The 21,561-nt window shown below is 42.0% G+C and overlaps 2 protein-coding genes and 1 long non-coding RNA gene across 3 annotated transcripts in view; 2 read left to right on the top strand and 1 right to left on the bottom strand.

Moving 5' to 3' along the window:
- Nucleotides 1-302: 302 nt before the first annotated feature.
- Nucleotides 303-1,660, top strand: tex36 (testis expressed 36). The gene is made up of 4 exons (XM_062401423.1): nt 303-726; nt 807-956; nt 1,120-1,194; nt 1,298-1,660. Exons 1-4 carry the CDS (start codon nt 676-678, stop codon nt 1,658-1,660), a joined length of 639 nt encoding a protein of 212 aa, XP_062257407.1. The 5' UTR covers nt 303-675.
- On the bottom strand, nt 1,542-9,483 carry LOC133966477 (uncharacterized). The gene is made up of 3 exons (XR_009923953.1): nt 8,301-9,483; nt 3,720-3,785; nt 1,542-1,679 (listed from the first exon to the last, which is right to left on the bottom strand). It is a non-coding gene; the product is annotated as an uncharacterized LOC133966477 (long non-coding RNA).
- An 86-nt stretch (nt 9,484-9,569) lies between these two features.
- ctbp2a (C-terminal binding protein 2a) overlaps nt 9,570-21,561 on the top strand; it is a 60,955-nt gene continuing 48,963 nt past the window's right edge. Inside the window, exon 1 of the mRNA XM_062401419.1 lies at nt 9,570-9,895. The gene's annotated coding sequence lies outside the window, so the exon portion shown is untranslated. The remainder of the gene's footprint in view (nt 9,896-21,561) is intronic.

The following is a 21,561-nucleotide window of genomic DNA, read 5'->3' as shown; positions in this document are numbered from 1 at the left end:
TATCACTAGGCAATATTCCATATTACTTCAAAACCGCTAGTGTTCAGCCAATTCTAAAAAAGCCTGGGCTCAACCACATGATTTTATAAATTCTCAAAACTACCTTTTTTAACGCTAAATATTACGATTTTGCTAAGCAACTTTTTCTCTTAAGTTCAGGGTAACATTCATCATAATGGAAAACAAAATTGGATCAATGACTCCGCCCTGAGGAATACCATATTCCACCATATACCTTCCTGATGAAGCGGCCCCAATTCTTAGTTGAATAAACTTATCAAATAAAAAGTCTTTGATCCAATTACATGTTCTACCTGTGATCCCTTTCGTGTTTACTTTAATCTTTAATCCATCCAAGCCATATTATATGCCTTTTCTATTCATCAAAAAACCTGGTTATTCGTTGGATCTAGTTTCTTAGTTTGTTATTGTGTCTTTTATCTTTGTGTTTTTTTGTCTGACTGATTTGTGAATCAAAGTAAACTATTTATCCTTTTATTTAAGCTGGTTTTTGTCCGAATTCCAGTTCCACAGCTCCGTGACAAATTGAGCACAGTGTCCATGTTATTTGTTTGGAGCCTGTTTCCATAGTGTCGAGTGTTGTGCATTGTTCAGTTAAGTTTAACTGTGCGTGCATGTGTGCGGTGTGTTGTTGAAATCACTCAGTCGATAAAAATGGTAAAAGGTGGAAAAAAAACTTCTTCAATGAGCAATGGTGGAAAATGGGTAAGGAATTCTTTATTTTAATCAAAAGATCAAGTTTAAACTTGAACAAATAAGTAGCTTTTCTTTTTCATTGTTCTCAGTTTGCTCACACAGTTTTACCAGCGAGTAAAGGAGAAGAGAGGCGAGACCGCAGGACTTGTACAAGCACCGGGATCATGCTTTGTCAGGTTGAATCCTCCTTGCCTCAGGCTTTGAGCTTTCAACGCCATCCTAAATGGAAAAGTCAACAGGTGTGTATGTGCAGTAGATGATTTTTATCACTGGTTGTTTTATACACACTTCTGTCATGGCACTTGCACGTCATATCAAAGAATTTTAGAAAAACTGCCTCCTCAGTTTGTCTGGTTCAGTTGTTTTACTGTCTGAGCTTTTTCTTCATGGATTTCTTCACAGGAATCCAGGGAGTATCCACTCTCAGACCATGACAACAAGCATTCCTTGAAAGATAACATTGCTGTCTTCACTCATGTGAGTATGAGGAGAAAAACAGAACATAACAAAATGTTACCATGTCACAGATTGAAAGGAAAACATTTGTTCTCTGCGTCCGTGTCATGTTGGTGCACTTCAGGGTGTGGGACTGAGAAAGTGTCCCGACGAACACAAGCAGCATAACTCTCACTTCAGCCTCTGCCCCGATGGAGCTGACAGCGGCACGCTAGAGACTGGAGGGAACGTCTCAGCCTATGGGACAGACTTCAAGGTGAAGCCGACGGCTGCTTTTTCAGCGGGCTACAGCCGGTTCACCCGCAACCACAAGCAGAAGGCTGCAGAGGCAGCTTCAGCACGGGCAGGGCAGCGCTTCCTGTGGTTTGGACGACATGACCTGGAAGAGACCCCACAGAAGCAGTCGGCCATCAGTTCCTCAGCAATGTCTTTGTTCAGTCTGGTGCAGCCTGAGGCACTAGATGGCGTCGCCGAGGAGGTCAGGTGACCGCTGTCGGATGGTTCAGCTGTTAAATACAAACTCAATTATTTGCAGAATAACAAAGAGCAAATCAGGTGTGACAGGCCAATGAATCATTTAATGTGTGTATGTTAATCATAAAAGTTGTTGTGTGCTTGTGTGAGATGGACAGACTATTATGTGAATTACTTTAAAAGTATAACAGGTTCATAGGTGATGACCTCAGCAACTCTGTGACTTGTGTACCAACATTTTAGGCAACTATCTGAGTTGTTTTCCTGACTGGAGATGGCATACTGATGCATTTCTTCCAGTCACAGACACATTTTCCTGATTATTAACACCACACGAGTGCACCATCAGTCTCTGTCAATCATGGATGGGCTCAATCATGGATGGGCTTTCCAGTGTCACGTGCAATGAACCAATCAGAGTGCCATTTCCCCCTTTAAAAGTCAGTGGTGCTTGCTTCTTGACGGATTGCTCTTGTAAAGGCTAGATCGTAATAAAGAATATTTCTCAGCAGAGGACACAGATTTACCTGAGATGACACCTTGTTATTTTTTGCCTATGTAGATGCACATGATAATTTTTGATTAATAATGTAGTGGGTTTATTGCAGGGTCCACTGTAGGATCTGGACTGATGGGATATCACAGTTAAGCCAGCAGAGGGCAGCATGCCTGCATGAGATCTCGTTAATGCTGAGCACAATCCACTGTGTTGCTCTGCAGCCAAGTTGTGTGAGAAATGTAACAACCAAAACCCCTGAGTAATATGCATGATCAGAGAGGGGAAACGTGGGATTAAGACTGAATTGAGTCATGATGTAAGGGTTTATTTCACCCCTGGGGATGAAAGGGAGGGATATGTGTGTGTGAGTGTATGTGTGCCACCCTGAGAGAAGGAGGAGGAGGAAGCGTGGGAGCGAGTGACAGCGAACACTGCTCAGAGAAAAGCACTTAAGTGAAAAGTATCCTCAACCACTCCAATATCTGATGTTTTCTCCAGAGTATGTTCTGACCAGCTGCTTTCCTTTTTTAAGTACTCATCGGGGAGATGGTTCCTTTTTCTTTCTTTTTTTTTTATTATCTCTAAAGCTTCCTTTCAGCTATAGTAATTAGCTGATCCACATACAGGGCCGACCTTGTAGGCGTTGTTTCGTTTCTGAAAAGGTGAAGTACAGGTTTTTATACAGCGAGACAAGGGAGCTGCGAGACATCCCTGTGGAGGAGCCGTCCTTTGTGATGAGAGGATCTCGCTCATCGCTTCAGCCAAGAATAACAGATTCTTGGATGCAGGTCCACGTCTGACTCCAAGCTGCAAGGGCAAGGAGTGACCATATCTTTCATGAAACAAGTGAGCAAGAATAAAAAGAAGGTTACCTGCTCTATTCAAACCCTTTCATTGCCACATAACACCAAAACACAGGCCTGTACAGCTGTTAACAAATTTATTTGATGTTCCGATAATACTTAAATTCCTCTAAAACACTTTTTTTATAGAGGTGCAGAGGTGTTGACTAAAGGGGAAGAAGTGTTTATTGCTGAGCCACACCAGGGCTTGTGTTTGATTCGGTTCCGTCTATAGCGTCAACTGGTTGTCTGCCACCTCTGTCCCTGTGGGTGCAGTTTTCAGACGGCACTTCTCCACTCTGGACTTGCCACAACTTGAACAACTCCTCCGCACATGAAGCCACCGACACTTCATAATCACAAGCTCTCATTAGCTCGGCTGGAAGAGCAGTATGCAGCTTTTAATACTTCACAAGGGGAGTGAGAACCTCTTAGGAGAGAACCGGTGTGTCAATCTAAGTCAGTACATGTGGGGGTGTGTAGTGTACGTACTGTATACACACCATGTTAGCCGAGGATGTATGTGTTTTATCACGTCGAGGCAAAACCACAAGCCACGTGGCGTGTAAATAACATTTTCTTGGTGGAATATCAAACCTTCTCCCAAGGACAAAAGACACATCTCCGTAAACAAGCATTCAGCCGCCAGAGCCCTGCACTTCATGAATATTAAATCAGACACTTTGAATTCTACCTCTTTGGTGTTGGGAGGCCCGAGTCTGGATTCTTACCATTTGCTGTGATTTATTCGCAGGTGCATGTGTCTCTTTGATGTCTGGAGTTGAGAGGTTTTGCACCTGTTAGACAGGAGAAAAAAATGCTTTGAAAACAAGAGGTGGATTTGCCAGACAGTCAAAATAACAGCGACAGAGGGAAGATATGTGTTGCTATGGTACATTGTGTGTTGTGTGTGTTTTCCGTGTTTGTGTTCCAGATATTACGCATGTTGTGGGGACCTAAATTTGTTTACACATTCGCATTGTTGGGACTAAAATTTGGTTAATCGAAAAGGGGAAGAGTAAGGGTGTGTTAATGAGTGTGTATACTTGTTCTTACAACTGGAAGACCATTTTGAGATTAGTAAGGATATTTTGGTCGGCCCTCAAATGGCTGTTTGAATGTTAAGACTTGCTGTTAGGGTTAAAATCAGATTAATTATAGGTTGGGTTTAAAACACAGCAAACACAGGCACATGGAACCCCTGGTTTTAAGTTAGGGGGATTTGAGATATCTAAGGTTAGGTTATGAGGCTTGTGAATGCACCATAACAATGGGGGTCCTCACAAAGAAGTATGTGTATGTGTGTGTATGTTGAGGCTGCTCTACAGTTTTGAACCTCTGTCGTGTGCACAGCAAAATACTTTTTGCCCCAAAAAATCTACCTTTATTTTCCTCATGTCAGATCTGGCATCTATTCTGACATCACAAAGTTGTGCTTGTCCATTACCTATTCATTTCGGACTTGAAAGGAGAGTTGCCATGGAGATGCTGCCGTTAAATCACATAAAGCTTTTGCCAATTATAACTTACATGCGGCTTCCCTGATTTCTTTAGACTTTATTTTCCTCTCTTCTTTTATCCCTTTTAATAATGTGTCATGGTTCATGTATGACTTTATGAGTTACATGTCAGTTTTTTTTTGCTCTCAGCATCCTGTCTAAATAGCTACTCTAGACTCACTTGGCTGGGTTTAACTAGCCAACAGCAAGTCTCCTTCCAATCTCCTGTCACTCATTCAACTTCTAATCCGTCCAATTCCCAGGCAGTGTGTTTTTTTCTTTTTTTCTTTCAGGCAGCCAGTTGGTTAGAGTCCCCTTGCAGCCTATTGGTCCTTGTTCCTGTAATGGTCATGGGCCCTTCGGAGTCTGAGGGTGGCGATAAAGGTGGCTGACTATCTCATTTCCACAGAGGACATGATAACATCCTGAGAACATTCCCATCCCTCCAGTTTGTTCAGTGGAGATAAGCGCTCCCAATGCTGAAACGTTTCTCTGCACTGTACATGCGTGTTTGAATCTGGAGCTTGTTAGCCGCGGTCCTGCTCCGGCCTCCCATGATGCACCGGGGCCCTCTAGCCGCCTGGCATCACGGCGTCGAGGCACTGAGACGTTGCCTCAGATGATCAGACCTATCCTTGCACTGAAATTACATTCCTCCATTAATTCTTTAAACCTCCGACACAGTTTGCATGCTAATTTGTGTGTAGGTGGTGAGTATAATTACATTAGGCTGGTTGTAAACAAAGACCTTCAAGCAGCAGTCTGTTCCGCTAACCCTCCCGAGAGAGAACAAGAAAATAGTTTATACAGGGATGAATTCATTTTTCACGCATAGTTTGTGAGCCTTGCTGTGATTAATTAGCAAAAATGTATTAAACGAGTTAGAAACAAATAACTCGAAACAAATGACTGGTTTCAGTTATTCTGTGTGTATTTAGTATGTTTCCTAAATGCCATGCCAAATCAGTTGGACTTCTGATCTTGGGTTTGGAGAGTAAAGGGGCGACAGTGCACAGGCAACACACGTCTTAGCTCCAGCAGTGTCTCCCTTTGGCTTTCCATATTTGTGGAAATATTACCAAGTATTTCATCACTACTCTACAAGCTCATTTGCTCTGCTCCTTCGCAACCTTTACATCACAGCAATTTGATCTCATCAGGTAAAATGATAGATCTGTCCCAATTCACAGATCAGAAACTAGCCCCCCCCCCACACACACACACACACACACACACACAGCACGGAGTCTGATTCTTCATGCGGTCTCTCCTACTTGAATGAAATGGAGGCTGTTATTTCAAGAACCTGATAGAAAATTACGTCAACGAGTCACATTTGAGACAGTCCTCTAATTGTGAGAGACAAGGGCAAATGAAACAAAGTGACGCCTCAGACAATTTTGCTTGAATTTTGCTCCGTTGCACATCATCTCTACAATTTATTGTAGTCAGCTTTGGAAACTGTTTGTCTCACATAAGCATTCACGGTGCTCTGTTTCTGTAGGAGGAAGCACAAAAAAAAAAAACATCCAGAGACTTCACAACAAGTCTAATTAACTGTTTTCACACTTATTCTCCAGTCAAAGGGGTAAATCTGTCTCATTTGCGTTCTATCGGAGGCAGTGAAAGTGCGCCAGTGTCTTTTACAGGCTGCTGTGGCTGTGTCAGAGGCTTTATAATGTACTGGAGTATAATTAGATGCGAGCGCGGTCAGAGCGCTATTGTTTGAATCATATTGTTCCATCTGAAAAGCTGTGTTAAAATACATGCTGATGAACTGTGGGCACACTTGGTGGATGAGGTACTTACAGTGCGATGGCACACTCTTCACAATCTGACATTATTACCGAATGTAAATTACACTCCCATGAGCCGCTCATTACAATATCCTGTATGTAGAGTGTGTTGTAAGATGTTAAAGTCTCCGTTAACATGATCCTCGTCTTCCTTTCTGCTGCTGATAATGATAAGTGTTCTGCTGGTGATGTTGATGATAAATTAACAGCACTTCTCCACCTCAAAGAAAAAGGATGAAAGATGTGAAGTGATGTTAAATATTAATATAAAATCCTAGGTGCTGTGGTTACAGGGGCTATCTACCATGGTGATTTACACAGAGTTATTCTGAGTAGTTGCATTATTTGACTGAATAAAAGATGGATGAATGAACGGACCGTCTGAATGAAGATCTTCACAGTTTTATTTTAGCTTGAAGAGACTGTAAGGCAAGTGACCTATGTGTTGTGGTGAGCACACAGACCGAGTAAAGGAAATGATATGCAATAAAGTGATTTAAGGGAGAGAGTAAGATTCAAGGTTGCAGTGAAATATTCATTTCCAATGAGGCAAAGAGAGGGGCAGCATAAGAATAACGCGTCTTTAAAGATTTACATAACCCTTGGAGGTGTTATTGTATCCCCGTAACCAAGTCAAGACTTCGGCAGGTGCAGAGCAGCTCTCCTCTGCCTGTGAGTTACTGCATTAAGTCCCTCAAATTTAGTAGCACAATCATGAGCCTCCCGTTCGCTCTCTGGAGTAGGAGAATCGCTTTGCATTTTAAAAAGGTCAAACACTCAGATCTCTGCCAGAAGGAATTGAGGGAAGAAATAATGTCTCTCTGCAGAAATATGCAGTCGCACACTACTGATCCTCTCAAATACCCACTGTACAGTGAAGAGATTAGAGGGTGTGTGTGTGTGTTGACTGTCATCCTCTAACAACTACTGTATAAACAAAAAGCAAATCACACTATCAGACCCTGATATAAAGAAAATGTAATAATCCAAAGCTGTATTGGTTTAGTAGATCCAGATTCCTATGCCAGTGGGACACAGTGTAAATCATACTGCATTTTTTTCATTCTGGATTATAATATACAATAAATAATATAGTATTTCGCTTTTAAATGTGCAGGGAGAAAAAAACTAAAGCAGCAGTGGTTTTTGAAAAGGACCAGAGCCAGAGGCTCCAGATTCATCCATTAAAACGATCATGATGTATTGTGATTTAGTGTTGAAATGGTGAAAATGTTTTTAATAAATTTCCAGTCAAGTCTTGTCAAGACACTTCTCTGGTGTTGTTCTATCACGTAATTAATTAGAAGTGTAAAGATGGGAATAGAACAAATGGAAAACCTCAGACCTAGAAGAAATTCAGCTAAATGTAAGACAAACAAAGCCTTTTATTGGATTAAATCTAAAACGACAAAGCAGCTTTTAAACAGTTCCTATTCTAAACGACACATGAAGAAGGAAATAAAAAAATGTCATCTGGTGAATTAGGACACCAACACATGTTTGTCATTTTGCATATTAAATAATGTTCCAAACCTTTAAACTGTCCTGTTACTGTTTGACTGTTGTTTTTGGTTTGTACTTAAAAGGGCCTATGTGCTTATTTTTATTCAGTGGCCTGTCATCCATCCCCTGTATTGCCATAGTAAACATATGCTTCTGTTGGTGTTCCCTGGTGGCTGCCGTTGGACTGGAGTGCTTGGGTTCATGCCCAGGAGCTGCATTGTGCGGGAGACAAAATGGCCACAGGGAAAAAATGCTCTCTGGACAGGGCCAAGAGCCCCCGGGCCCGGGACCACACACTAGATGGTACAGAGTTCACAGCAGCAGAAGCTATGTAAATGATTAATCTATTGCTTTATTTGTCTATGAGGAAACTCCATGTATACACTGGACAACTGGAGGTGTTGGGAAACTATGCAGAGAGTGAAATGACGGGAAATCCAAAGACTATCCCTGCCATCTGCGCCGTGTTATGTGTTATATGAATGAATGGAGGGTTCACAACCGGTTTACTTACTGAGACTGGAACTAAACGTAAGGGAGGGGAGTAGATTGCATGTTTTAAGCATGACATCAAGGCACAGCTGCAGTTGCTGCTATCTGCACCTGTAGCATGTGGAGAAAAAAAATGCCCTGAGTCAACAAGCAGTTGAAACTAAAGTCCATTAAACACAACCATACTCCCTTTAAACCAAACACAAAATCTGTACAACAAATATTTTTGTTAGTATTTTCATTTAAGTAGTTTGTGTAAATGTTGTTTCACCAATGGTCCTAATAACTACTAATCTGTGTGAAAAATAAATGTAATCCATTATTAGTTTAACAATTTATTAGAGGAGGTCCTTGAGGTGTGTTTACCAGCTGTTAGTACGTTCAAGCAGAGAGCCAAAGTGAAAACATAACCTCCAGTGTTTAAGTACATTTACATATGTAGTTTACATAAAACGTCATATGTAAAAATGTATGTAAACATAAAAGTTTACATAAAAGTCTCATTTATTATTATCTATTGACTTTTATGATGACAATTAGATATGTTGATATAACAATCAGGTTTGGTGATGTTCGACCTGACATTAGATCAAATGACAGGCACAGAATGCTAATAACATTACCACGCAAATAACATAAGGATAGGTTTGGTAGCTAACAAAATTGTACCGTTAGCTAGTAACAATTCCTCCTAACTCTAGATGAGGCACTACTTACTCATAACATGCCTGAAATGAGAAAACCTTAAGGGTATCTTATTGTGTTAAACTAATATTTTTCATCTTCATTTTTTTTTGCTAACATATAATATGGAGAATCACACAATTCTAGAGATGTAGAAGTCTAGAATACATCTCTTTGGCTCTGATCAAAGTAGGCTAACTAATAAGTGTCAGTGTGTATTGTGTGTTCAGCTAAAGTTTTGCTATAGTCTCCAAGTTACAGGGGGCAATAGTGAAAGAAAAGGCTAAAGGGAAATGTGTCACAACACCTTGTCTATCTGCTTTCCAGAATATTCCCACTGTCCCGTCTGCATCAACAACTGCGAGAGGTGTCTCAACCCAGTGTGTGTGTGTACGTGTGTGTGCGTGTGTGTATATGTGTGTGTGCGTGTGTGTGTGTGAGGGAGAAGTGGGCAAAGGCTCCGCCTCACTCCAAAAACGAGAGGGAGGAAAAAAGGGAAAAGCAAACTGATACACACCTCTCTCTCTCTCTCGCGCGCGCGCTCTCTCTCTCTCTCCCTCACACACTCTCACTCAGTGTCTCTCTCTCAGTTGTGGCAGGAGGAGAAGAAGAGGAGTGTTTTTGAAGTAAACAGCAGGATAACCACCACCACCAGCACCACCACCACTACCAGCAGCCCCAGCACCACAACCGACCAACGAGGCTACTTCCCCCGCGCGCTGAACAACACACGACACCGGGCGCCGCGTTCCCCCCTGCGCCCGGATATTGTCCCGCTCGCGGTTCAGGATTAAGTTTTTCCTCCTTCTCTTCGCTCATCATCTGAAGGTTTGATCATCCTCCGCGGGCGAGAGCGTTCGGGGAAAATGCGTAGCCTGCGATGCTATGTGCGGAGCCTCCAAAGCCTGAAGTCCCAGTGAACATCCAGCCGAGGTAAGATTATCGAGAAGGTGGCGGAAATATGTTGAGTGTGTGTGTGAGTGTGTGTGTGTGTGTGTGTGAGAGAGTGAATGTGTGTGTAGTTCAGTCCATGTGTCCCTGCGCCATCAGCGAGCAGGGACCAGGGAGGGAGGGAGCAGACATTAGCCGATACTCTTCATGGGGATGTGGGAATAAGGTTTATGAAGTTCCCTAATGAGCCTTCGAGATAATGGGGAACATATTAAAGATGCAATAATGAGTGATTTATTTTTTAATTAGGGATAGCCTCTTATTAAAATCTATATTCACACGATTAATACTTTAAAAACCTTTGATATACACTTGAAGAGGGAAAACTAAAGTTCCCTAATGAGCTGGGCACTTGTAAGATAATGGTGAACATATTAAAACCAACCATAAGTGTTTTTTTTAAATCCATTTTGCCTCTTTAAAAATCAATAGTTATATTTTTGATACCTAAAAGAATATCTAACATACACATGAAGAGTTTTAGCAAAAGTTTTTTTTAGTGAGCTGGGCACGTCTAAGCTAATGTTGAACATATTCAAAAACCAATAGGGATCAATAGTAAGTGGTTTACTTTCTCATTAGAGATAGTCTTTTAATCAAATGTGTATTTATATGATTAATACCTTTTTTAAAGAATATTTGATTAACACTTAAAGCTTCCCTAACGAGCCGGGCACTTACAAGGTAATGGTCGACAGATTAAAAATCCAATAATGAGTGATTTATTTTGTAATTACTTCTAATTAAAGGTGTATTTATGTGTTTGATACCTTTTTTTTTTTTTAAAGAAGATTAACACTTGGAGAGTTGAAGCAAAAGTTTGGTGCAAATCCGGCTGCAGCATTTCTGGGTCGCATGTGTATATACGAGCACATCCAGTGTGAACATGCCACATCACCCCACTTATTAATGAGCGCTTAATTAGTGACCCAATCAGGCGTCCACATGAGCAACCTGCACATTTTCCAACAGCAGGAGATTTCTTCCTTTTCCCAGGTTTGACAGCCACAGTGTCATTGCTTTCTGAAAAAGCCAACTCTCCCTCTTTAGTTTTTTTTTTTTACTGCATTTGGAGGCTCCTGTGGAAGAAAGCTTCAAGTGGAGGAGGAGGAGGAGGAGGGAGGGTGGCTCCATTGTGTGGCCACTGAAGGGGTGGGGACTGAGGCTGTATGCAGATGTGCTGCTGGCAACGGACATCTGCTCCCCCCCCCCCTCCTGGGCATTGTCACAACAGACCAGGGGGAACTTAAAGAGAGGAGCCTGCCCGCGGAGAAATAGCCTTTTGTCAGTGACGGGCAGGCGGCGGCCCGCACCCTTCAAGATGTTTGCGTATTATTGGACCATCTGATTATCTCATGCCTTTTGCTTTAAACCAGAGATTAGGGAGAGGGTCTTAACCTTCCCCCTCAAAATATCAGTTACTGTTTATGTACTTTCCTGGGATTTCCCACTCCCACTGACAAAACCCTCCCTGTTCACCTCTCCACATCCCTCCCCTCATCTGCCGCCTACTACTCTGATGGGGGTTGAACTTCCTCTCACGTCTTTGTGGGCTGCATGTGTTCAGATATGAAAGCCTGGCCTCCCGGGGCAAATGCATCACAGGCAGCGTCAACAATGCACATGGCGGCGCCTATCAGTTCTTTTGATTTATCACTTAGGAGGAGAAAGCAGAGGAAATGCCAAAAAAAACAACCGACGCTGTTAATATTTATGATGTTACGCGTTCTGCCTGTGCTTGATGATGGCTATCAGTGCTGTTGCCTGTGTGTGTTTGTATTGGGAATCAGGAGTCTCATTTGCCTCAACAGATATTCCCTGGTGGCCGGTGGAGTCGGTGTGCTGTGATTACGAACATGATTTGTGCTTGTAGAGAGCTCCGATGTACATGGCTGATCTTGCTGTACAACATGCTTGTGTAGGGACTCATTTGTGTGCTCCTGCTCTATTATGACACGCTGGATGTAGCGGCGAGGCAAAGCCGGGGGAGCAAGTGCACCGGAGCAGGAGGAGAAGATGGTTTTATGAAAGCACTGGGTGCCGGCCGTATCTCCACGTCGCTCGCCCCCCCCGCTCGTTTTGCATGTGGTTATCTCTGGACATTCACGTTGTTTGTTCCTCCTTCTTGCATCGCTGCCACGTCCCTCCCTTTTTTTTCTTTTAGTTGATTACTTAGTAACGAGGACGAGCTGGAAGCACAGCAACAGGAACAACAACAAAAAAAATGATCATGGTTTGCCTGTTTTTGAAGTCACAGAAGCAAAGCAATTACAATTGGTTAATCATATTCTCAGAGCCTAATACTCTATTTAACACAGTAATTTGGACGCTGCTGAAATAGCTCTTGTGAATTCTTCTGAGAATTTCCGTAATGGCCCGGCCACTAACGGCTTCTAAAAGTTCCCATAGGAGTTGGTGTGAGAGGATTTTACTGTCATGTGATTGGGCTGTGCATTGTGGAGAGGAGGTAATGAGTGTGAAATTACAGAGTGCCTTCCGCAGGGGGCCAGAAACCCGCAGCCTGATGTCAGTCACCCATGATGCAATGGAGGATACTGCAGGTGTTTCGTCTCAGTGACGGTTGTCTTACACGTTGAGAATTCAAGGTTTTTCGCTTTTCTTTAATTGAGAGATTTAAAGACCTTCCTTCAACACTAGGCAATCAGCCACTTTGGCCAGCAGTCTCATGAAAGCCTTTTCTAAACGTGAGCCATTGTTCTTTGTTTTCAGAAAAGTCCTGCAGAATTTCTGTCACTCAGATCTTTAAACATCTTAAAAATTAATTCTCAGATTGCATTAAAGCTTTGATGTTGATATGTAAGACTTTTTGTGAAGTGGCTCACTTTGCAAAACGAGAACTGTGGGCTAGTTTTATTTCAATCGTTCCTCCAGCAACTGTTGTATCTCACGCTGGCTGCTGCTGGATTTGTCTCAGAGCGGAGAACGTTTTTTAGTTCTACTGTGTGTGTAGTGTAGTGTAATTGGTGAGCTCTCCAATTTTCCAGCACCTGTTTCTCATTTGTTAGAACACGCTCTGCTGTGTCTCAGTCGTTTTTTTTGTTCGGGATAGTTTAAGGAGTCTTTCCGTGTTTGTATGTTCACTTATGTCTGCCACTGGTATGATCGTATACAGGACAGAGACATGTATACATCCAGTTGTTTGCACCTAAGTGCAGCCAAAGTCATTCTTCATGCTCTCCCAGCTGTTTCCTGCTTTAACTCGTCACACTGGCATTCTGCAGGCTTGTTAGTGAGATTTGCCAATTAAAAAGAATGAATTTAATAGTATTCAGCTGGCCTCACAGTAGCCAGAAAACATTCAGATTATATTGCACTGCTGTATTCAAAAGCATTACGGGTTTTAATTGAGACATCACACATTTCGAGTGGAGAATCACAATCTTTCACTGAGCTGAATCTTTAATCTTAAATCCAAAGTGATTAACTGAAGAAGTAGCACTTTTACTTGTGTTTATGGCTGCAAGTCTCACATGTCTACTTCGGAAACTATTGTAATAAAACAAGCTCTGATATTTTGTTTTAAATTTTTCATTCTTCAAGTTATGTTTTCGCCTGAGTCTGTTTGTGGGTGAGTTAGCAGGTTCATGCAAAAACGACGGATTACCACAAAACTCAGGGGCATAATTTTAACACTGTGAGATAGTCTTTTTCAACATGTTGTTTATTTCTCATAATAATTTATGCATGTTGAGCGGAATGATATTTTGAGCATGTGCACCATGGGGTAGATTCAATCCAGTTCCAGTGAATTTAAATGGGGTTTCATTAGGGGACTATGGGCCTTGGTGGAAGTCCCCTCTCCATTTGTGACTTGTATTTAAAAAATGCAGATATTATGAATTAAGTATTATTAAATGGTGGATTATTTATTCACCATTTGATATTTTGGCAGAATACAGCGATGTTCCAAATACTATAATGACATCTCCAATTTTCTTGTTTTATGCCAAACAAGTAGACATTCGACTGATCGTTCCAGTTCTATAATTAAAAAAAAAAAAAGAACACTGAGTACAGTGGAAGTTGTCATTTCACTGAAGACATTGTAACACGTCACAGAAGGATGATGTGGTGTAAACAATACAATGAATGCTGGCTGAATTCCATTTAGCTGCTGCAGTATCAGGGCCCTGACAATGCAGGCTGTTATTCACACTGACATGTCCTGGGACAATAAAGCGGCGCCATTATCAATGCTATTAGTAACATGTGCTAATATGCCAATCATCGCAATGACTGTAGCGAGGATGCATGCAGTGTGTTAGGGAACTATAATAGTACACAGTTCTCTAAACTATTCACTCATCATATGATTGGATGAGAGCTCTTTGTTGCAGTGGGGGGCAGTGCAGGATGTTTACTGTTCCCTGTATTTATGACCAGGGGAGTTTGCTCATGCCACTTGGCTGTCTAACAGCCTCCCACCTGGTGTAAACCATCACACTGTGAATTCCCTGCTCCTCCTTAATGGCTGGCCATTTTCCTCCAAAGAACTCCTTATTGCTCTCGACTGTGTGCATTGGACATAATGCCAGGGATAGATGGGAGTGAGGGGGGATGGATGAAGGGGGTGTAGTTTGGGAGATCTAATTGGGATGTAATACACTTTGTTGTTGTTTTTATATTGTTGTTTGTAAAGTGCACCAACCACACCAAGGCAATTTCCTGTATGTGAAAATATACAAGGCAATAAAAAGAATTCTGATTCTGATTCTGATTCTGATTCTTTCCAACATGGAAAAGTGTGTGTGTGTGTATTTGCCAGCAGGAAATTGGGGGGGGGGGGAGTTGATCTTCTCCCACTCACCTCCCTTCCTTTTGCCTGTCATAGCCAGAACTTTAAACACTGGCCATTAACTTTCATGCAAAACCAGAGAGGATTAGGAATGAATAGTGGCAGCGTCTTCAAGCCATGTGTGCGTGTACATGTGTGTGCTCGCGTTTGTGTCCGCGTGTCACTTTTGCAGGAACTAGCAGAAACAAAGCACCATCTGCACGCAGCAGGCTGTCCTGACTACTGCCTGTTCTTCTGCTGGGGCAGAGACCAGGCTTTCTGTGAGCATTGTTACGAAACCGGCTGCTGCCGCCACCGCTGCTGCTGCTGCCGCTGTTGCTGCTACGGTGGTTGTTAATGCTGACAGCTAATAATGTCCTCCTGGATGACTGTGCCTGGCTGGAGCCAGAGAGAAGAGACTAATGAAGAGAGGCAGGAAGTGAAGCAGCAAGAAAGACAGAAACCGATAGAGAGGAGGATAGCAGTGAGGCTTGCAGTTCTCTCAGTCCGAGCTGGGGAAGTTTCCTGAAAAGGATTTTACACGCACACTCACAGAAAGTACAGGCACCATGTATTGTGTTTTATTTCCTCTTTTTTTTCAAATTCCTTCCTTCCTACTCTCTCTCAGGTCTCAGTGGGGGTGGCATGAGGAGGAAGAGTTTCATTGTTTCTTGGCAGAGGGCCTGTTTCAGTCCAGCTGACATAGACTTGTGTCAGGAGGATCCGTCTTGCTGATGTTAGGCAAGTTGTAAACTGAAAGAGATGTGAAGTGCTGTAGTGAGCCCTTGCCAGCTCTGTGTGTGTGGTTGCCATTCTGCTGAGCACCACTTCACAGAGAAAACTTTTTCTGCCTGAATCTGCTGACGGAGAGAAGGAGGAGGAAGAGGGGAGCACAAAACTGTTGGAGTTGGGGTTTTGGGAATCATTGTGGGCACACAGAGCTTTGGCCATTGTCGGTCTGTGACACTGACATTTGGACATGGTGAGGGACAGAAAGCAGTTAAAAGCGCACTTTTTATTTTCATCTGTCTCTTACCAGCCAATTTTTTTTTTGCGCTGCTCACAATTCTTGGAGACGGCAGTCATTGAACCTTCCAACCACATGAATATGCAAGATAAGTCTGCTTTTCTTCTCTGCCCCTTGAGCTGTATTTTTTCTTCCACCCAGAGACCTGTCGTGTTGTGTTTGATTGGCCCTGACATTTGAAAAGGTCCTTGAATAAAAAAAAATTGTTTATGACAACTGGAGAACCTTCCTTGCAGCAGAGTAAAAATGGCATTTTGAAAGGAGCACAGCTCCTGCATATTTAAATGCTAATGGCTCTGTGAATGTGCGGACTAATAAAATGAAGTGCAGAATGTACTCTGAGGATGCAGGCACACTATCTGAGTGCTATTGCTAATAGTTGTTGAAGGTGCATCGGCTCATTCTATCAACTGATAATGTGGAGTCAGAAGTTTATTTTATATAAATCATCACATTCCTTCTTTACGGCAGCAGACGGATTATCTCAACACATTAACTTGAAGAATAGGCTTATATCCAGAAAAAAAACCTCTGGGAAATCTGTTTTTTAAAATTCCGGCATCTGTGTTGTATTATCACAACAGTTATGATGCAGATAAAGTTTAACAGCTTGTTTTACAAGCTTGCTGATGCTGTGTGGCAGCGTAGGACTGCTGGTCTAAGACAGAGCCCCTGTGGTTCTGGCTGGGCAGCCCTGTAGTGAGGCGTCAGGTCCTTGGTCTGTTACGAGCTGTTTTGTTAGCGGCAGGCAGCCTTGGATCTGCCTGGACTTTGACCTGCTGGGGGAGTATTTGGTCTCATAGTTCTGCTTGCTCTCTAGGTTTTGCACTGTGGACACTGGACAGCAGATGATGTGATTGGATATGAATTTGTATTAAATTTTAACCCGTTTTCTCACATATTATTGTTATTATTACTGTTTGCCATGTTAGCCCTTAACTTATAGTTAAAGAAATTAGAGGTTTGTGTGAAAGGTTCTCACTGATTTCTAATTCTTATAATGCCACAATTACATGTTGTGAAAACTTGAGGCCTGGTCACAGACAGGGAATATCCAGTTAATCCAGGTGTTTGGCAGGTTCAGCGACACAGCAACACAACAGGGTTCAGTTTTTGGCAGGAACCAGGGTTGATGCAACAGGGTAGGGAAAGCAGGTAATTGGCTGGAGCCCACTAGAGCAACTGATTTAATTCGTCCACAGCAGTAACAATTTTATGAGAACCCCTTGAAATTCAATGATCAGCTATGTGCTACGACACCATAGTAAAAAAACAAAGAACTAACCATACCACTATCTTTCAGCCAACAGCTTCATAAATGTGTTTGTATGATGTGTCTGGGAGGGTGGTGGAGTTTGCACTTAAACTTTACTGCCTAACATTTGACATTACATTTTTGTGAATGCACAGTATGCAATTTCTTTATTATTTTGATAATAAAAGAATCATTTAAAGATTGGAAAGACGCTCCTGCCGGGAACACTTGTAAAGTCATTCATTTACACTGACTTGTTTTATTGCTCTTAGTAATGTTCATAATTTATTAAGAGAAAAATGTCTCACCGAGCTGGTTGGCCAGTTGATAACGGGACAATGAGTTCATGCCGTTAATTCAGAAAACTAGCCTTGACTCTCGTCTCATCACTGCCTGAGAAATGTTCACATAATGTGGAGCAATGACTACTCCAGGTTGGATAATAGTAGATGGTGCAGCGTAAAGCTAATAACCTTTTAATAAGAGTTTACAGTTCCCTCATCAAGATGTCTTAGCTAGTGTGAAATTTTTCACGACGTAAACTTACCAAAGTTAAACTTAATATAAAATCCCAAAAAATGCAGTGATTGTTGTATTAGAAAGAAAAGATTTCCTTGTTTAATGCTGCTGTTTTTTTAGCTGGGGCGTCACCAGGCTGCTAGACCAATAGGGATCACCCAAGCTTAATGTGGGAATCTTTCTCAAGTGCCAATTTCTTGTTTGCAGCCATAACGTCACCATCTAATGCTGTAAGTCTATCCTCGCAGTTCAGGTTATGGGAGTCTACATACCACGCCGTCATGCATCTAACCGCCTCTTTGCTCGCATAAATACTGGCACGGGTCCAAACAGGGGAAACCTGGCAGATTTCCATGAAACCATTTGACTCCTCAACCGCTCTGTTAAGTGAGAGGCTGCACTGCTCTTTGGTTTAAATGAGCAGTGGACATCAGCTGTTACCGAGCATCAGCGCATACACACACACACACACACACACACACACACACACACACACACACACACACACACACACACACACACACACACACACACACACACACACACACACACACACACACACACACACACACACACACACACACACACACACACACACACACACGATTCCACACAAAAGCTGTTATCTACTTGTTGCCGTGTAGAGACCTGAACAGAGGTGAGCTGTCACATCATCTCATCTGTGGTGAAAAGTGGCGTATTATCTGCGTGTTGCCAGCAGTGACGGAAGTGTTGAAAAAGTGAGTGGGGGAGCTGAGTGCCGGAGTCTTATCACCTCAGCGATCTCCATTATGAATATGTATATCACCGATGTTTGGCGAGCCCGGGGCTAATTCTTTGATTCTGTGCTGCTGAGAAGCTCAGTGGGATGGTTGGCTTTTTAAGTCGTCTGCTTGTTCACACAAAGACGTGTTTGATTTTCAGCCGTATGGAGATGTTTGATTCCTGATCCTGAACAAAAAGGATTTACTGTGGGTTAATGTTTCACTGAGCTCGAGAGGAGCCACCGACTCTGTCCCTCCTACTCAGTCGTCTGTGAACACTCCCCTCGGGACTCTGTGTGAGGTTAGGAGCTATGTAGGTGTCCCTGGGGTTTTCAGACGTGCTGTTTTTAAGGCACAATACATGTGCATGCTACATGTTTTTACTCTTTGTACCACATATATGACACATCAAGCAGAAGCAAAGCAAATCCCTTTCACATATAATAACATTTACTGAGAAGGAATTTTTTCCCAGAATAAAAATGCATGCCCCCTTTTAGTTCAGTGACATTTTTTGATATGAGGAGTTAGAGATAGCATTCTGTTCCGAAACAATTTTTCCCTCCCAAACTCTGATACATTCATTTTGTGTATTGGCTGTTACGAGTCCGAGTGTCAATCCAATATCAGTGCATTGAAAAAATCAACAACCCACATAAATCATTTTAACCGTTGCTACTACTCACCCTGTATGAAAGTGATGATTGCTACCATTGGTGTATGGCCTCATGCTAGTGATGGTTTAGGCAACACGAGTGCCACTCAGTCTTTCATATGGTAGAAGTCACTACTTTACTTGTGGGACTTTCCAGAATAACATTTTAACAAATTGCCAGTGGCACTGCTGTTTTAGAGCAGCAAAGAAGGAGTGATTTCTTGGAAAAGGAAATGGCAGTTCTATCTGGGTTATACTAATATAATTCAAATACGTGGTAACGAGTCGCTAAATGGATTCATGTACTCACCGATGCCCGATGCAGCGTTTTCGGCAGAACATCTCCATCAGGAGATAGTGGAGTGAAATCACATCGATAACAGTGGTACAGTTCATTGGTATTGCCATGCCAGATTTGTTTTTAATGCAAAGGGACAGTTTATTTACCTGCAGCTATATTGAATTTTAAACTATTAAAAAGCAGCAGTGCTTAGTTGAATATTTTTTTCTTGTTCAGACGCTCAATCGTTGCTGCTTTGTTGCTTCTTTTTCTTTCTCACAAAATTAATACAATCAGGAAAATATAATTTTTCACCTCCATGTACCAGTCACATGATGCTGGTATTATTAATATTGCACATTTCATTACTTTTCCTGTGGCTTTTGTTTTGTGCTTTAGTCTTCGTCCACTGTGTACAGTGAGAAAATTATTTTCCTTTCACAACACTTCGTGAGCAGAAATTATGAAGAGAAGTCTTATCGCCCTAATAGGAAGTTTGAATTAATTAAATATCTCAGATAACCCGCAGAACATAGCTTTGTGTTCCACTTTTCACCCACTTGCTCATGCATTGTCTCACTCGGATAAACCTCATCCCTGACCTTTCCATTTTATACTGGGAAGCAATCCACTGTAAGACACCAGCCTAACACACACACACACACACACACATACACACACACACACACACACACACACACACACACACACACACACACACACACACACACACACACACACACACATATGGCTATATAAAAGCACAGACACACAGATATCTTTAAAAATGCACACACACAGTGACAAATTAGCCTTATTATAAGCGAGCTATTAATCCCCATAAGCTCAGCTCTCCTCTGAGGTGAACTAGAGAGACAAAACGAGCTGTCATTGAGAATAGGTCTTTTCAGGCTGCACAGAAACACCAAATGTTCTGTGCAGTTAGCTGAAATTATAAAGCCTTGTAACCAGAACTGACCGAGTGTGTGCTCTGCAGTTTCTATGATGCAGCCCACATATAGATATACAACAAACATGCTCTGTGTGTGTGTGTGATTGTGTGTGTGAGAGAGTGTGTGTGTGCCCTCTCCCAACCCAGCTGAGACTGACAGATGGAATCATTTCACACTCAGACAGAAAGGCAGGGTACAGGAAACCGTGGTGTTTTTAATGGTGTTTGCGCTGCTGTGGTTGTTATTAATCTAGGTCAGTGGCGTTCAGCTCACAGTGAGACGGCCTCAGGGGCAAGCTTGGCCTTTACTTAACCCTATTTACTCGGTTACCTTGCGTTCTACTCACCTACATGAGTAGGTTTGCTGTTTAAGAACCTAACGAGATGTTTACGCTCTGTGGTTTTTTGAATTAATTACTTCGGTACCTGCTTCAGTTGACCTTTTGGTAATCAGAGCACATGTGGCTGCTCGTCTCAGCTTCGGTGGCCCATAGCATGTAAACCTCCCCTGGACCTTTTGACTCTTAAGATGTGCAGCTCTCTAACCCGATTAGCAAACATAAGCTAGCAAACTGCCAGTAGGGCTGGAAATGGAACCTCGAAAACCTTAAGTCAAAGTTGCATGAAATTATTTTGCAAGAAGATTCTTTTTGTTGTCTCTGATCAAACATTTCCTGAAACTTGGCTGAGATTCGCCTTCAGTCAGACTTTTCGTTCAACTGCTCATCTGTGGGCTTAAAATGTCAAAAGATTTTATTCTGGTAGATAATCTTGTGATGTTCACAACGAATTCCATCAGTGTTTCTTTCTCCAAATGCACATACTTCTTTTTAAAAATATGCAAGAAACATTTGTAGGTGTTTAGAAAACCAACGCTGAGTTGAGTTTGTTCAACTCATGCCAAGAAAAGGACTTTTGATTCCTGTAAAAAGACAGGTTTGAAACAATAAATATACTTCTACATACACATTGCTGAAAATGATTGTATGCAAAATTAGTTAAACCTTGGTGTAAACTAGGATATAACCTCTTCGAATATCTCAAAGGTTCAAGAGGAAAAGGTTTTTGTCAGGATCTGATCTTTTTTAATATCTGAAGTTTTCTTCACATGTTAAGTGCAAATCCCAATATTCATGTGAAAGGCTCATATGGGTTGTATTATTTTGTCGATAAATCGTATTAATCTCGCTTAAATGATCAAATTAAATCATCAAATGATGAAATAAGTTCCAGTATCGTGATGGATCAGCTTTATTCCAAGTGGACAAGGATTCAGGAAGCTCTCTCACAGCGATCAGATTTCTCTATCACGATCCACCTCCTCTACAAGTGTGAAGCTCTGAACCAAAGCTCGTTCAAAAATAGGAGCATTTGCACTCACATCATGAACTCGTCTCTCCA

This window comes from Platichthys flesus, chromosome 12 (genome assembly GCF_949316205.1).
Source record: "Platichthys flesus chromosome 12, fPlaFle2.1, whole genome shotgun sequence".
Taxonomy (NCBI): domain Eukaryota; kingdom Metazoa; phylum Chordata; class Actinopteri; order Pleuronectiformes; family Pleuronectidae; genus Platichthys; species Platichthys flesus.
The sequence above is the reverse complement of the archived record's forward strand: the minus strand, read 5'-3'. Positions and strand labels throughout refer to the sequence as shown.

Excerpts from the sequence above, each read along its gene's own strand:
- tex36 (XM_062401423.1), top strand. The coding sequence starts at position 676 with ATGGTAAAAGGTGGAAAAAAAACTTCTTCAATGAGCAATGGTGGAAAA. Across the intron at positions 727-806 it reads TGAGCAATGGTGGAAAATGG|TTTGCTCACACAGTTTTACC; the intron begins GTAAGGAATTCT and ends CATTGTTCTCAG. Across the intron at positions 957-1,119 it reads CTAAATGGAAAAGTCAACAG|GAATCCAGGGAGTATCCACT; the intron begins GTGTGTATGTGC and ends ATTTCTTCACAG.